This window comes from Pimephales promelas, chromosome 4 (genome assembly GCF_988280905.1).
Source record: "Pimephales promelas chromosome 4, fPimPro1.hap1.1, whole genome shotgun sequence".
Classification (NCBI taxonomy): domain Eukaryota; kingdom Metazoa; phylum Chordata; class Actinopteri; order Cypriniformes; family Leuciscidae; genus Pimephales; species Pimephales promelas.
In genome coordinates this window covers 23,476,907-23,493,776 of record NC_142772.1, presented here as the reverse complement: position 1 = coordinate 23,493,776, position 16,870 = coordinate 23,476,907, and the positions used below count along the sequence as shown (strand labels likewise).

General features: G+C 46.0%; 1 protein-coding gene across 3 annotated transcripts in view; it reads right to left on the bottom strand.

Moving 5' to 3' along the window:
* Positions 1 to 16,870, bottom strand: part of edil3a (EGF like and discoidin domains 3a) — a 231,918-nt gene that overhangs the window by 60,849 nt on the left and 154,199 nt on the right. For all 3 annotated transcript variants that reach the window (XM_039653200.2, XM_039653201.2, XM_039653202.2), the window contains 3 exons: positions 11,152 to 11,307; positions 10,244 to 10,388; positions 2,908 to 3,092 (listed from right to left, as the gene is read on the bottom strand). In XM_039653200.2, coding sequence (XP_039509134.2) covers positions 2,908 to 3,092; positions 10,244 to 10,388; positions 11,152 to 11,307 — 486 coding nt within the window. The remainder of the gene's footprint in view (positions 1 to 2,907; positions 3,093 to 10,243; positions 10,389 to 11,151; positions 11,308 to 16,870) is intronic.

The window sequence follows — 16,870 nt, the reverse complement described above, 5'->3', positions numbered from 1 at the left end:
CTTTTCACTTGGAGTCTTACTCAATATTGACATGAGCATGCGCCATGTAAAATGTCTGCTTGACTGAACATGTCAGTGCACAGAGACCAAACCGTTTAACAGACTGGAAATACCAAGATCATTAACAAAGATTGAAATAAAGGGCTGCAAGTAAAGTGGATGTAAAAAAAAACAAGTGCACTGCTAAGACACGATGACATCTTCAGGATCTTGATGTAGTGTGATTTAGAACAGCACAGTGTTCCATTCGGTCAAAATGTCTCTGACGTTCCTGCAGTTTGTGGGGTAATTCTTGTCTCTGCAGCACTGCAATTGTCTTGATTAATTGGAATCCTTAATTTGTCATTAAGCTTGATTAATTCCATTAATCTATTAAGCCTAAAGCCATTCTCTGATGGCACTGGTATTGATTATTCCACTGGGGCAACCACTGCAGAAGCTCACAGTTCACCATGGCAACAGATGTTTGAAATGTGCCCAACTGTCTCACAGTCGCTCAATTTCTGTGATTGCACAGCAGCATTTATTCAGTAATCTCAGGATATTAATCACTTTTAGCACCTCATGAGCTAGAAAATTATTCAGATGTGATGACATTCCCTGCATCTCATGAACAACAGCCCAAGCCCTATGAAAAAATAGCATAACCCCATTTATTACAGAGTTGTCTATAAAAAAATATCAAATAGAATTATATCAATGCAAGACTAAACATCCTGAACATTTTGCTATTTTGAATTATCACGTACACTTACCGGCCCCTTTGTTAGGTACAGGTGTTCAACTGCTCATTAAAGCAAACATCAAATCAGCCAATAAAACGGAAACAACTTAATGCATAGGCATGTAGACAAGGGCTGTTTCTCATTATGCATTCATTTCTGTATTTGTGTTCTTGTGGAATTGTGAAAGTGAGGACAATCAGAGAAATGCACATAATGCCCAGACCACATCTGTTAAGTATTTGTATTTTATTGTATTTTATCTGCACCAAATTGTACACATTTGACAAGAGTCCCGCCCTGAACAAATCTACATGCCGACATTCACCCACAATCATAGCGCCACCTGCTGGCAACAGGAAGTGACCTTTAATTAAGCAGCGTAGCAAATTCACAGCCGCACCGGCTGAGCTGCAAAATATGCAACGCGGCCGCCTCACACCCCGACGCGCTACAGGTAAGAGGGCCCGCCCATCGCTGCTTGCAGCTTTAATTATTATTATTATTATTGCCAGAACCACATTTGTTTGGCTATTAGTAGTATGTTTTTAAAGTTTTAATGAAAAGAGGCAGAGTGCTGAACTACTGGAATTTTTACACAAAACCATTTCTAGGGTTTACGGAGAATGGTCAAAAAAAAATATCCAGTGAGCGGCAGTTCTGAGTGAAAATGCCTTGTTGATGCCAGATGACAATGGCCAGATGATAGAAAGGCAACAGTAACTCGTATAATCCTTACAACCAATGTCTACAGAAAAGCATCTCTGAACACAAAACATGTCGAACCTTGAAGCAGATGGGCTACAGCAGCAGAAGACACACCAGGTGACACTCCTGTCAGCTGTAGAACAGGAGACTGAGGCTATAATTGGCACGGGCTCACCGAAATTAGACAATAGAGGATTGGAAAAATGTATGGTCTGATGAGTCTTGATTTCTGCTGCGGCATTCAGATGGTAGGATCCGAATTTGGCGTAAACAACATGATGCATGGATCCATCCTGCCTCTTGTCATTGGTTCAGGCCGGTGGTGGGGGTATTATTGTGTGGGGGGATGTTTTCTTGGCACACTTTTGGCCCCTTAGTACCAACTGAGCATCATTAATGTCACAGCCTGCCTGAGTATTGTTACTGACCATGTCCACCCCTTTATGCCCACAGTACCAATCTTCTGATGGCCACTTCCAGCAGGATAACACACCATGTCACAAAGCTCAAATGATCTCCAACTGGTTTCTTGAACATAACTGTGAGTTCACTTACTCAAATGTCCTCCACAGTCCCAGATCTCAAAACGATAGAGCACTGTGGTGAATAGAGGGATGTGGTGGAACTGGAGATTCATATCATGGCTGTGTAGCTGACAAATCTGCAGCAACTGCGTAATGCTATAATGTCAATAAGGGCCAAAATCTCTGAGGAATATTTTCAGCACCTAGTTGAATCATTGCCATGAAAAAAAAATAAGGCAGTTGTGAAGGCAAAAGTGGGTCAAACCCTATTTTTTTTTCTTTTACGTAATAATTGTAATATTTGAATTGTATGTACTAGCCTTGTTTAATGCAAATTGTGACACATGCCCCACTATACACTGTAAATGCAATTTTTGCATATTATAATGATTTCTGAAGTGACACGAGAGTAATGGCTAATAAAAATCTAGTTTTGCCATCACTTGAATACATTACATTGAAAAAAATAAAATTATAAGCGTTTCATGATAAGCAGATACAATATATAATACTACATAGTTTAATTAAATTTTGAGCAAGTGATTTAAAGTCAGGATTAAAAGGAAATATGCTTAAATATGATGCGATAACAGTGGTTTCAAGATCGATTGAAAGCCTGATCGATTACCTTAATGAACGGTGACTGAGCAAGTGGAAAGAAGATGCTCTAGGGAGAAGGGATAACTAAGGTTTTGTTGAAACTGTTTCAGGGAGCTTGATAGCTATGATATTAGCTTCATGATAAGGTGTGGACCTTTGTTTAGCTTCTGTTTTAAGGATCATTTTATTTTATAGACTACATCCTGAGCTGTGCTGCAGTGATCTTTTCATTACAACACATATTTCATCTCTTCATACAGTCATTGGCAGCTATTCTGTTGAGTTCTGTAGAATCAGCAGCAATAACATGCACACTGTTCGTACGCATATGAGGACATTATAATAAACCCTACCTGCAGCCACTGGGACTGATCACTGTGTCCAGACGTCCAGGCATTGACCTTCCCTTGTTTATCCAGTCTTGCTTTCCCAGGCTCCCAGGTGAACATGTCCATGTTAAGAGTTCTGAAGATGCTGGAGGCTGTGATCTGGTAGTCCTGAACATGGCCAGACTTCATGCCCATTGGCTCTGAACACCCTGAAGGATTCAAAGGCATGTCATTAGCTCACAGACCATATTACACCAAAAATCAACTTCCATGCTGGAACAAGCTAATGTATGCAGGTTAGTGTTATGATCAGCCATCCTGGTTATTGTTTTAGCAAGTAATGCAGGTAAACTACCAATTATGTATTGTTTAGCTCCAAATAAAAAAATTCAAGAGTAACAGGCAGACAATGCCACTGCCATGGCTCTAACCACTTTTAATTTATTTTGTATTGGCTTCCAATTAATTACAAAGTAGATTTTATAGTGTTCTGTACTTTTTTTTTAAATCCTTGTATGGATTAGCACCTGCATTATTCTCTTACTATCTTTTCACATCTCAGTACTTTAAGATCAATCGATCAGGGATAGGACTGTCCCTATACATGCTTTTAAAACAAGTATTTAAACATATTAATTTCCTATTTTAATCGTAGTGGTTCCCTTTCGTAGTCACTTCCAGTTACGTCAGAAGTGACGGAGATTGGGGGATTTCGCATAGAAAGCCAATCCTCTTCGAGTATTTAAACACGAGCCAATGGCATGCAATGCCTTGGGGCTGCGGAAATTTGCATAGCGTACTCCGCCCTACTCCGTGAGTATAAAAGGAGGAAGTGAACGCAACCGCAGTATGTTTTCGCTTCGGAGCCAAGAGAACCTCTTCACTCCTCAAAGCTGATTCAAGACTCTTCGAGACGAGCGTCCTCTTCAGTGTTGGTGTGACGGCGGTACCCAGCGAGATTCTGCATTGCCTGCGATCTGTGCAGTGGTTTGCCAGACTTTGCGCTTCTCCCTGGTAGCCTCAGCGCTGAAAGAGTGAATTTCTCTCCTCTCTGTAAAAGAGCTGCACGCGGCACGTCTTTTTAAAGATGGCTCGCCCGTGCCCTTCTGAATGTGGTAGATTTCTGTCGTCATCTGATGGTCACGAACGCTGCTTTGTTTGCTTGGGCATTCAGCATGCAGCAGCAGCGTTCGTGGATGACTCATGTTCCTTCTGTGGGACCATGACCATCTCCACACTGAGGTCGCGGCTCAATGATCTCACTAGAGTGAGAGCCCCGGTCCCCCCTACTCGATCGGCTTCCTTCACGAAAGGGGGCCCGTCGACCCGGGGACCGGGCGATCTAACGGTGACGGTGTGGGATAAAGCCCCGACGATTCCTCGGGCCACACCTCCCGCCTCAGTGCGTGAGCCAGCGGGCGCTAGTTCGACTCGGTCGGTTGTCTCTTCGGCGGCACCGGCTGCTTCGAGCAGCGCCCCAGATGATGATGCGATGTCTATTACAGCATCACTAGGCGGGCTTGATTCCTCGGGAGAGGAAGATCCGGCTGCGTTGCCTCCTTCGGGAGTTCCAGCGTTGTCCGCGTCAGATCCCGAGATGACGGCCATGCTGTCTCGAGCCGCTGGGAGTATCGGGCTAGAATGGAAACCTCCATCCTGCCCCGACCTCTCACGGATGGATAATTGGTTTTTGGACAAGGCTGCCGCTGCAAAGCCACGGCCGACTCCAATTCCTTTTTTCCCCGAGCTGCATGCGGAGTTATCGCGCTCTTGGGGGGCTCCTTTGTCCACTCGAGAGCGCGATCTCTCCCCCGCCTTTCCCCCCCTCGACGGCGGGGCCGCCCGTGGGTGCACTGGGATGCCCCCGGTGGAGCGCTCTGTTGCGATGCAGCTGTGTCCACAGAGCGCTTCCACCCGTGGTCCTCCTAAGCACCCATCCAAAGCCTGTGGGTTCTCGTCTGCTATGGCGGCGCGATCCTACAGAGCGGCGGGACAGGCGGCCTCCGCTCTGCATGCTATGACCACTTTGCAGGTCTTCCAAGCGAAGTTGCTCAGAGACATGCACGAGGGCGGGACTGATCCGACGGCGTTCAAAGAACTGCGGTCCGCCACTGACCTTGCTCTCCGGGCAACGAAAGTGGCTGCTCGCGCCGTTGGTCAGGTGAAGGCCACTAGCGTGGTTCAGGAGCGTCATCTGTGGCTCAACCTGGCGGATACGCGGAGCGCTGAGCGGACTCGTCTGCTCGACGCTCCGCTATCCCAGGTTGGCCTTTTCGGCGGTGCGGTCGAGGACTTCGCCCAACAGTTCTCCACCGCCCAGAAGCAGACGGAGGCCATCAAACACATCCTGCCCCGACGACCAGCTGCTGCCTCCACCCAGTCGTCGGCACAGGTGCCTCCCCCTGCTCGCCGCCGAGGACGCCCCCCTGCGGCTCCCCTCCCTCCCGCCCGGCCCCAGCAGCAGCCTTCACCCGGGCCCCGGCGTCGAGGAGGCCGCAGGCCGGCGTCACAGCCCCCTCAGGCCGCTCGCCCCGCTAAACGCCAGGCCAAGCGAAGATCCTGACACGGGCGGCTCAGTGTCGATCTCGAGTCTTTCCCAGGAGGCGGTAGCAGGCCCCCTCCTTCCCCCGGTGGAGGGCCGGGGGAGAATCTTTTGTTCTCAGCTCCCCGCTGCTCACCCACGGGTGGGCAGCACCCTGAACTGGTTAATGAAGGACTTGACATCCTCACTGAGCTCACAGACTGGAGTGAGTGCCCCCGATGCCCCAGTGTGTCGGCCCACTCACTCCTTTCTGTCTCGGAGGGCGCGGAAGGGTGCGTGTGTCGTCCCCGGGCTACACCAATCCCTTCCCCCTCTCTCGCCAGACCCCCGGCAGAACGGACCCCCGTGGAACGCTCCGCTTTCCCTGGTCCCTTCTGTCGGGGAGCGGGCTTCGACGCATCCGAGCGGGGTAACTCCTGCACGCGTGCCAGTCGACCCGCCACGCTGCCCCTCCGGGGGGACGTCTGTGGTTCACATGACCCCGTTGGCTCACTTCCTGGAAGCCTGGCTAGCGCTTCCCGGGGTATCCCGCTGGGTCATCAGAACGATCAGATTCGGCTACGCGATTCAGTTCGCACGGTCTCCTCCCCGCTTCAGGGGAGTTCGCTCCACGATAGTCGGTGGCAATGCCCCAGTCCTGAGAGCGGAGATTGCGACCCTGCTGGCGAAGGGTGCAATCGAGACGGTCCCTCCAGCCGAGGTGAGGTCCGGGTTTTACAGCCCCTACTTCATTGTCCCCAAGAAGACCGGTGGGTTACGACCGATCCTGGACCTGCGCATTTTGAACCGTTCTCTCCATCGACTACCGTTCAAAATGCTCACGGCCAAACGCATTTTCGAATGTGTTCGGTATCAGGATTGGTTTGCAGCGATCGACCTGAAGGACGCGTACTTCCATGTGTCCATCTTACCTCGACACAGACCGTTTCTTCGGTTTGCCTTCGAGGGCCAGGCATATCAGTACGCCGTTCTCCCATTCGGGTTAGCTCTGTCCCCTCGCGTCTTCACGAAGATCGTCGAGGCAGCCCTTGTTCCCCTTCGCGAACACGGGGTTCGCATCCTGAATTATCTCGACGACTGGCTGATACTAGCACACTCTCGAGCTCAGCTTTGCGAACACAGAGACTTGGTGCTCCGGCACCTAGCCCGTCTGGGCCTTCGGGTCAACCGGGAGAAGAGCAAACTTTGCCCCGTGCAGAGGATCTCTTTTCTCGGCGTGGAGATAGACTCGGTCGCCATGTCCGCGCAGCTCACGAACGAGCGCGCGCACTCACTGCTGACTTGTCTTCGTCAGTTCGAGGGCAAGAGTGCGGTTCCACTGAAACTTTTTCAGAGGCTCCTGGGGCATATGGCATCCGCGGCCGCGGCAACGCCGCTCGGTTTGCTTCATATGAGACCGCTTCAGCTGTGGCTTCGCGATCGAGTCCCGAGGTGGGCATGGCATCGCGGCTCACTCCGAGTCCCAGTGACTCCGGCGTGCCGGCGAACCTTCTTCCCGTGGTCGAACCTCAGCTTTTTACGGACGGGCGTCCCTATTCAGCGAGTTTCCAGGCATCTCATCGTCTCCACGGATGCATCTACCACGGGTTGGGGTGCCATGTGCAATGGGCATGCAGCCGCCGGCTCCTGGACGGGGGCCCAGCGCCTCATGCACATCAATTGCCTCGAGCTGCTGGCAGTACGGCTCGCCCTGCACCGCTTCAGAGCGTTGCTCAAGGGCCAGCATGTGCTTGTCCGCTCAGACAACACTACGGCTGTAGCGTACATCAACCACCAGGGGGGTCTACGCTCGCGCCGGTTGTCGCAGCTCGCCCGCCACCTCTTGATATGGAGTCAGAAGCACCTGAGGTCCCTTCGTGCAGTTCACATTCCTGGAGACCGGAACTGGGCAGCCGACGAGCTGTCTCGGGTCCGCCCTATCTCCGGCGAGTGGCGACTCCATCCCCAGTCGGTCCAGCTGATCTGGAAAGAGTTCGGGGAGGCACAGATAGATCTGTTCGCCTCCCGGGACTCAGCCCACTGCGCCCAGTTTTATTCTCTGACCTGGGGCACTCTCGGTTCGGATGCGCTGGCGCACAGCTGGCCACGGGGCCCACGCAAGTATGCGTTTCCCCCAGTGAGCCTCCTTGCACGGGTGTTGTGCAAGATCAAGGAGGACGAGGAGCAGGTCTTGCTGGTAGCCCCCTACTGGCCCACCAAGACGTGGTTCTCCGATCTCATGCTCCTCGCGACAGCACCTCCTTGGCCTATTCCTCTGAGACAAGACCTACTCTCTCAGAGACGGGGCACTCTGTGGCACCCTCGTCCCGATCTTTGGAGGCTGCACGTGTGGCTCCTGGACGGGACGAGGCAGGTTTGAGTTCGCTGCCACCTGCGGTGGCGGCAACCATCACTTCCGCAAGAGCGTCGTCCACGAGACACCTTTATGCGTTGAAGTGGAACCTCTTCGTCAATTGGTGCTCTTCTCGCGGAGAAGACCCCCGGAGATGTTCGATCAGTGTCGTGCTTTCCTTCCTGCAAGAAGGGTTGGAGCGCAGGCTGTCGCCCTCCACCCTTAAGGTTTACGTCGCGGCCATTGCCGCTTCTCATGAAGCAGTGGAAGGTAAGTCCTTAGGGAAGCACGACCTGGTCATCAGGTTCCTGAGGGGAGCGAGGAGGCTGCATCCGCCTCGTCCTCCCCTTGTACCCTCTTGGGACCTCTCGGTAGTTTTAAGTGCTCTGCAGAGGCATCCCTTTGAGCCTTTGCAATCGGTAGAGTTAAAGTTTCTGTCCATGAAGACAGCACTCCTGGTTGCATTGGCCTCCATCAAGAGGGTGGGGGACCTGCACGCATTCTCCGTTGACGAAGCGTGCCTGGAGTTCGGGCCGGCTTACTCTCACGTGATCCTGAGACCCCGGCCTGGATATGTGCCCAAGGTTCCCACCACTCCCTTCCGGGACCAGGTGGTGAACCTGCAAGCGCTGCCCCCGGAGGAGGCAGACCCAGCCTTGGCACTGCTCTGTCCGGTACGTGCTCTCCGCACCTATGTCGACAGAACGCAGTGTTTCAGGACCTCAGACCAGCTCTTTGTCTGTCATGGAGGGAGCCAGAAGGGAGGGGCTCTCTCAAAGCAACGGCTGTCCCACTGGATAGTGGATGCCATTGCTTTGTCTTACCAGCAGCAAGGCCTTCCGTGCCCCCTTGGTGTGACGGCCCATTCCACTCGGAGTGTAGCCTCCTCTTGGGCTTTAGCGCACGGCGCCTCGCTAACAGACATCTGCAGAGCTGCAGGCTGGGCGACACCCAACACCTTCGCCAGATTCTATAATCTGCGAATTGAGCCGGTATCCTCTCACGTACTCGTTTCGGCCAGTTCTGGATCCGCTCAGGTGTCTTCGCTTGCTCGCCACTCCACTCCCCGGACTGGATAAGTGCGATATTTCCTCAGTTCTTCCATTGAAGTCTTGAGTCCTCCAGCACCGACGATGCGGGCACCACTGCGTTGCTCTGGATGCTAGCTAGGTGCCTCCATGCGCACGGTTCCCCATGGTAACCGTCTCATGTGTATTATCCACTGTAAGCCTCTCTGAGCATGTGTCTTCCCTTGGCAAGCCATCTGCCACCCCTGGAGTTTAAATCTGTAGCCACCTGCGGTTGGTACTCCAGTGTTCCATATGCGTCCCTATGTGGCCATATGTGTATTCATAAGTCCTCCCTTCGGTAGGCAGCTGGTAGCATGTCCCCTTCGGGATATGTTTCCCAGTGTACCTTGGTAATCCTGTGTCGAAGTCGGATCCCCAAAAAAAAAAAAAAAAAAAAAAAAAGAGGTAAGGCTCGGGGGTTCAGTCTTTCGCAGGGCACTGGAAGACAGCTTGAAGATGGCGTGATGGCACAGACCCCCAATCTCCGTCACTTCTGACGTAACTCGAAGTGACTACGAAAGGGAACGTCTCGGTTACGTATGTAACCCTCGTTCCCTGAGTAGGGAACGGAGACGTTACGTCTCCCTGCCACTTCTGCTGTATCGCTGGGTAGATGCCGAGTTCAGTCTTGGCTCCTCAGCGAAGACATACTGCGGTTGCGTTCACTTCCTCCTTTTATACTCACGGAGTAGGGCGGAGTACGCTATGCAAATTTCCGCAGCCCCAAGGCATTGCATGCCATTGGCTCGTGTTTAAATACTCGAAGAGGATTGGCTTTCTATGCGAAATCCCCCAATCTCCGTCACTTCTGACGTAACGTCTCCGTTCCCTACTCAGGGAACGAGGGTTACATACGTAACCGAGACGATTTATTGTGTGCTCTTGATTTATGTTTGAAATCTTTTTTTTTTTTTTATTGCAAGAAATTTATTTCATCATTCAGTATGCCAGGTATTCCTCAATTAACTTGTTTTAGATCATTACAAATCCTTATTTACATTTTTCCTTTCTTACTTTTCGAATAAAAATCGTTTTTGTGTCACTACCCTTCTAATGCACAACATGGGTCTAAAAAGACCCGTATTCATGTTCCTTTGCTGAATATTTGAAAGAAATGTAATATAAAAATAATGTAATATTAATATAAATATTAATCCAAACTACTGGCACAAGTGGACCAACAGAAAAAAAAAAAGAAAAAAAAGAAAAAAAAATATTATCGTTGAGCCCTCGTATCATTCAATTTCCTATAAAATAATTCCCCTGAACTGGGTAAGAGAAAACAGAACTGACTTCAACCCTGTTGTGTTGCATTTTATTGACAGTCTGGACAATGTTTCAGAAGTATAACACCGTTTACAGTCCCCTTTGGATGTGCTCTCAGAATGATGAATGCTGTCTACCGAGGTGACTCACCCGTGAGCTCACAACCCAGGAGCTCCATGCGAAGAGTGCAGTGTCTCCTGCACACCTGCGGATAGATCCGCACATACTGAGCCTCGATAGGAGGGGTGAAAGAGTTGGCAAATGGAGTGTTGTTATCGATATTTCCACGGAAAATCTGGAGGGAGAAGGTAGGGAGAAAAATGTTTGAGTTAAAATGGTCGAAACTAGATCAAACTGGACTAGGTTTGCATTTATCACAGGAGATATCAATGCTTCCAAAGATAATGTTTAAAGAAACGTTAGGTTCTGGCAGAAAAAAAATAAAAATAAATAATTGACCAAACAAAATGAATGGGTTAGTTCACCCAAATTGAAAATGTTGTCATCATTTACTCACCCTTGTGTCGTTCCAAGCCTGTATGGCTTTCTTTCTTCTGTGGAACATATCATTTCCATTGACTTTCATTGAAAGTCATACAGGTTTGAAATTAAATAAGGGTAAATAAATTTTGACATTTTTCATGTTTGGAAATGAAAAAGAAGGGTGGCTACCCAATAAGTACGCAAATTATATGTAAAAGAGAATACTGATAACAATTGGTATGTACAAATTTTGATGGAATTATCACTGTTGTTTAGTGCAAGAATGCATAATGTAGGCTAATACAATATGATATAAATGGCTAAAATCCAAAAAAAAAAAAAAACATGATCAAAATGGCAACTCCTCAACATTATTAGAGGAGATATGGGCACTGTCTAATAAAAAGACGGCATCTGAGAGGATGGACAACATATGTCCTATGAGGCCCTGACAACTCTCATTTATTCCCTAAAAATCTAGACAGAAAATGCATTTGGCATAGAGGGAAGCAAAAGCACATGCTGAGTGACTGATGTGGCTCTTTTTCGCTAATTAAAAAAAATATATGTCTCACTATATCTTCCTCCGTGCCCTTGACTTTGTATGTCCTCCAGGTCTTCCCGTCATCACTGTAGGCCACTTTGTACGACTTAACATATTCTGGGCTCCCGATGCGTTTGGCACCTTGGGTTATCACTCCTGTGACCCGCATCCTCCTCTGTAGGTTAATCTGAGTAAAGGTGAGAACGAACATTCAGAGATAAAGAGAGAGACAGAAACAGTCTTCTTTACAGCTTTATTTTTGTATTGTTTATTTATCTTAATAGTTATTCATATTTATAAAAAAAATGAATTCGTTTTTCATATTATCATGTCATTATTATTGTTTTTGTATGTATTTTTATACAGCATGTATTGCTGTTTGTATCTATTTTTATACAGCCTTGCTGAGCCTTTTTTGAACTTCCTGATTTCCCTACTTGAGAATCCTTGTCGAATGAATGGACGACCTTAGCACGTGTGGTTTTATTTACAAATTTTGGTTCACTTGCAAAAAGAGCAGTGTGAAAGCGAACCGTACCAAAAAATAAATAAATAAATTATTTGTTTGGTCCGGAACTGATCTTTCCCAGCAGTTTTTTTGAAAACCAGGACATTTTCATCACTAAAAACAGCCAGGACAGGACGTGAAAACAAGATATGTAACGCAAAGTAGAAATGTTGCCCGGAGATAAAAACATAGCACTAGTTGTCGGATGAACAGATGCACGAGAGACGAGACGAGAGTTGTCGTATTTCTCCGCATTTAATAAAACCACTCAAACATGGGGATCGAGCCAGAAAAAAAAAAAACATCCAACTCTGGTCGCAATAGAAAATTAAAATAAATTAAAGAAAGAATACAAAAAGTCGGCAGAGCGGTTTTCTCCTCTCCTCACTTGTCAAAATCTGACTGACACTATGCACACTATGCGCAGTTCTCATATCAACTCAGATTTCTATAAAGCACAAAGTGACCGTTACACATATGTCCCGGGAAAACAGGACTGTTGGTCATCCTATACTATACTTTAATTACAGAAATACTAATATAAATATTATCATAGCTCTTTATGCTCCGAGACTAGCAGCTCAACATTCGTCGTGCCCAGATTTAACGGCTCTGGTGGTCGTGCCCATAGGTATCTTGCCTTGTAGGCTATCTTCTTCGCCGTATGTGTGCTCGGCAAGACCGTTTTATGTTTGAGCGCCCCCAAGTTATGTTTTACTTTAACTTCAGAAGTACAAGACACGTGAGCAAAACTGCCAATTTTGTTGGTCGGACAGTTTTTGACGCGGCGCGTCAAACCAAAAAAACGAACCCGAGGCGTTTTTTTTTTAAAAATGACGCATTTACGCATGGCGTTTTTCATGTCGGTGTGAACACTCACATTGGCGCCCATTGTTTAGTCACGAGGTGTTAAATGTCGACGAATATCGCGCGCGAAATTCGTCCCGGTGTGAACAGGCCTTTAGACGAAGCTTTCTGTTCCGTTTTATTCTGATTGAAATTACTTGATTTCGCCAGAAGAATTTCACTGAGCAATGGTAATTGTGACCACACCTTAACACAGTTCTGTACACAAACATTGTGGCATAGAAATTTCTCGCTATTTTATTGGTGGGTCTATGTATCAGTTGCATTCACCTATACAAAAAATGTAAATGTCTTCTGCAAAATTTGACAAAATTACATCTTGTAATGTTCTCATAAATGGACGTTACAAATCATGAAAATCAGATGAAAAACTTGCATGCATAACAGTAAAACCTGAAACAAGCGAACATCCTAAAGATGATAAGTTTAGTCAAACCATAAATTGTAGAGCTAAAGCTGCAATACCTAAGATTTAGATGCCGCTACATTCAAAACAACAACAACGGCTTTGCTTGATGACGACGTGGAGGAACGCGGAATGATGGGAACTGTTGTTTTCAACTCCACCGTGGATAAATCAGTCAGATGGGAATCGAAAATTAGTTGTCATGGATGAGGTAAAGTTCGATTTCTATAAACGTTGCGTTTAATGACATGCTTGTTTTTCAATAAACTGAAATAACCGCAAGAAAAGTCAGGTTTAAAAGTAAATTAGTTACTGTACGAGTCACTGGACGAAGCTATGGTGGAGAGGGTTTGAAGGGGCAGGTCTCTTGCAAGGAGTTGACGTGGCTGGTCCTCCTTGGTAACTTTATAAAAATAAAAAATCAATTTAATGTACATTTGACACATCTTTTCATGTCGTGTAAGTATTCAACCACAGCTACAGTTTCACAAAATTAACGTTAAGGGGGTCGCACACCGGACGAGAAGCTGCAGCGCCGCGTCGCGCCACATCTAACATTATTATCTATAAGTGTAACGTTACACATACCGGCAGCGCCATTCGGCGTCTGTCCGCGGCGCCCAGCAACAACGCCTCAGGACCGTGTTCAAAATCCTGCTGCGCCACAGAGCGCCATTTACATAGTTTTATATAAATTTTTTATTTTTTTTTTGTCTCAAATCGTTGCTAATGGATCCTGACTTCGCCCTATGCTGCAATATGCATTTAGTTTTGCAGTCATTTACAGAAATCAGCTGCTTGAATGACAATTGCTGATGTTATTATTAGATTTTTCAGGTGAGATTCTCAATTCATTCAGTGAACGGATGCTCTGAGGTAAAGTTTTCAGAATGCAAACTCAGCAACGATTGTATTTAATTGTACAGTACAATCATAACATAGAACAGACATTATCTTCATTTCATGTCATTAAACATAACAATATTGCTGGCCATACACTGATGAGAAAGTGCGCGTCCGGTGTTCGATAACGTTACTGTGGAGTTGTCCTAAACGTGGCGCGGTGCTTCTCGTCCGGTGTGTGACCCCCTTTACAGCCAACAGTTCACATTCCGAGAATAAATGAAAAGAATAATTGTGCTCCATTCCATAACAAATGCGCGAAACAAGCTGACGTTTGTTGCTTGATAGACGCTAACGCACAACTACAACTACCGCATTTGTCCAGGACTACACGTAGTACGAGCGGAAACCGAGGTAAGCGGATATGATGCGATTGACTGGCGACTCCCAGCTCACCCCTGCTCATACGCCCCGTTTCCTTGGTTAAAATCTCAATTTTCTCGCGATTTAAACATTGTTTGAAACATTTGGAATATTGTGAGTTATCATTATAACTAAATATATAACAATAGCCTTGTGATTTTGGTATATTTGAATGCAAAAATCTTAGGTATTCCACCTTTAATCCTTTTATTTATACATAAAGGGAGTTTCTATTGACTCCAGTCATGGAATTTTTCAATGGAACTTTTCTTTCAGTGATGATGATGTCACAGTGGCCTGTAATAGAGTGCTGAAGTGATGACGTCACTTTGTAGGACAACTCGGAAGCTAGCGGTCCATGGGTTCCCTCGATCTAAAAGCAATGCATTTTCCCCATTCACTTTTGGAAAATCCCCAAAAAATAAGATCTGTGTTCAACAAAGAGTTGTTTGCACATTTTGTTTATCAATATAATCTTTACAAGTTCATTTAAAAAATATAAATAATTTTGAAGCCTATATAAAGTTTTTTAAAAACACAAGCAGACACAATAAAGTAAAAAAAAAAAAAAAAAAAAACACAAGCAGGTTATAACTGTTTGTTTTAATTGATCAAAACGTGAAAATATTTAGAGGCTTTGTTAACCACAGACCTTAATTCAGAAACCCATTCAAAAATCCCTTAGACTTTAGAGCGAGGGAACTGTAGTGCTAAAATGCTAACTCACTTCCGTGTTTTGGCCTACAGAGTGATGTCATAACTATACACTCTAAAAAATGCTGGGTTGTTTTAACCCAAAATTGGGTTAAAACAACCCAGCATTTTTTAGAGTGTAGGCGCCACTCTATAGTCAAAGATGCCGGTGATCTGTATTCCACAGAATGCAATAAATTGAGTGCAATCACTTCTCGTCAGATCATTCATACAGTATGTCTTTGTGATTTATGTCTGAGTTGTGCAACTGTGAAGTGAAGCTAGTGATGGATAGTGCAAAGTTCCCCAGTCTCATGGGCCAATGATGACTACTGGATGTCATGGAATAAGTGGGACTAGGTTTTAGACAGAAGATGTGAAGAGGAGAAGCCAGCCTCAAAGAAAATAGTTCAAGAGCAGATGAACTTTGGAAGACTTGGGTTTGGTGTCCTGAGGTGCAGATCTTTAAACGGATGAGAACTGTGAGTGCTTAATATTGCCAGAATGGTTGAGTCTTTTCTTTTTGCCAGCAAAGATTCCTGGCCTGAAATTAAATCAACAAAATCCATTTTTGTACTGCAGAGACACAGAAGCATATTTACACAGACTATTTAATTCACATAGGTCTCATAACTTCAGCATATGCCTGCATGATTCATCTAATAAAAAAAAATAAAAAAACTGCAACCACGGTATATCTTATAAAATAAGAAAATCTGCAATTTGGTTTTGGTCTGCCTTTGGCCAACACTTGATTTGGTTTGAATATAGAAATGTTTGTATAGAGTATAGAAAGTCTGCAATTTGATTAAATAATTGCTTAAATTTCAATTATTATAAGGAAAACCTCAATTAATTTAGAGCATTGACACACAAGCCTAAATTATGCCTACATCCATGAAATCAAACAAGTGTTGGCCAAAGGCTGACCAAAACCATAAATGAGTGGGACAGGACTGTTTTTGCACTGTTTGCACAATCTTGTAACGAAGATATAGACCCATTAGTTTCTCTGACATTCAGACATCACTGCTTTCACACAAAGATTGTTTATAATGCAAGATAAAAGTAATTTATATAAGGTAAACAATGGCTAGCAGACTCGTCAACAGCTCTTCCAGACCAGTAGTCGTGTAAGCCCTACAGCCATTATTTCCATTTAGACAACCTGCCAAAGACTGTTTCCACTAGACACTCCAGGTTCTTCCTTTCATAGCCACCCTTCCTAAAGAACGTAGCTGGCTGATAAAACCCTGCCTTGTTCCATTACACATTCCTAGGAAGCCCGCAAGAAAATAAAAAAAAACCTTCCCATGCAGCCCATTCTCACCCCCAAGGCGTCACTTAACTGACGCCTTGGGAAGCATTTGGACATGCTTCAATATCTGACGCTTTAGGCGCCCTTTAGCGTCAGTTAGATGACGCCCTAGGATCGCGTGTACCCTACCCCCACCCCAAACCTAAACATAACCGCGTCCTCTAACTGACGCTTTCCTTTAGCGTCAGTTAGATGACGCCGTAGGATTGCGTCATGTAAAGGGCGCCTAAAACGTCAAATATTGAAGCATGGTCAAAGGTGACGCCTTGGGGTGAGAATGCGTTGTTCCATGGTATAGGAAAATATCTGTCTGAATAAGCTTTGTCATATATCCACACAATAAAAAAAAACACCCTTCGAGACTCGAGTCTTTGAACGTATTATGTTTGACAAACTACAGCTGTAATATCAAATGTATATCCACATAGGTTTTCAGTTTATCTTCAAAGTAGGGCTCTACTGCAAAACCATAAAGCTGGCCTAAGAAAAGACATGTCCCTCATTGAAAACAAAATCACCATATACAGATTTTGTTTTGTTTTGTTACGTATAATATGAAAGATCCATATTCCAGGACCCCACTGATTTTACTTGAGATGCATTTTTATATTTTAGTATTTTGAACTCAGTGAATAGCTACAGGCCTCTGGTTTTAAAGTAGGCCATGCAACCTGACAGCCTACTGGGAGTGT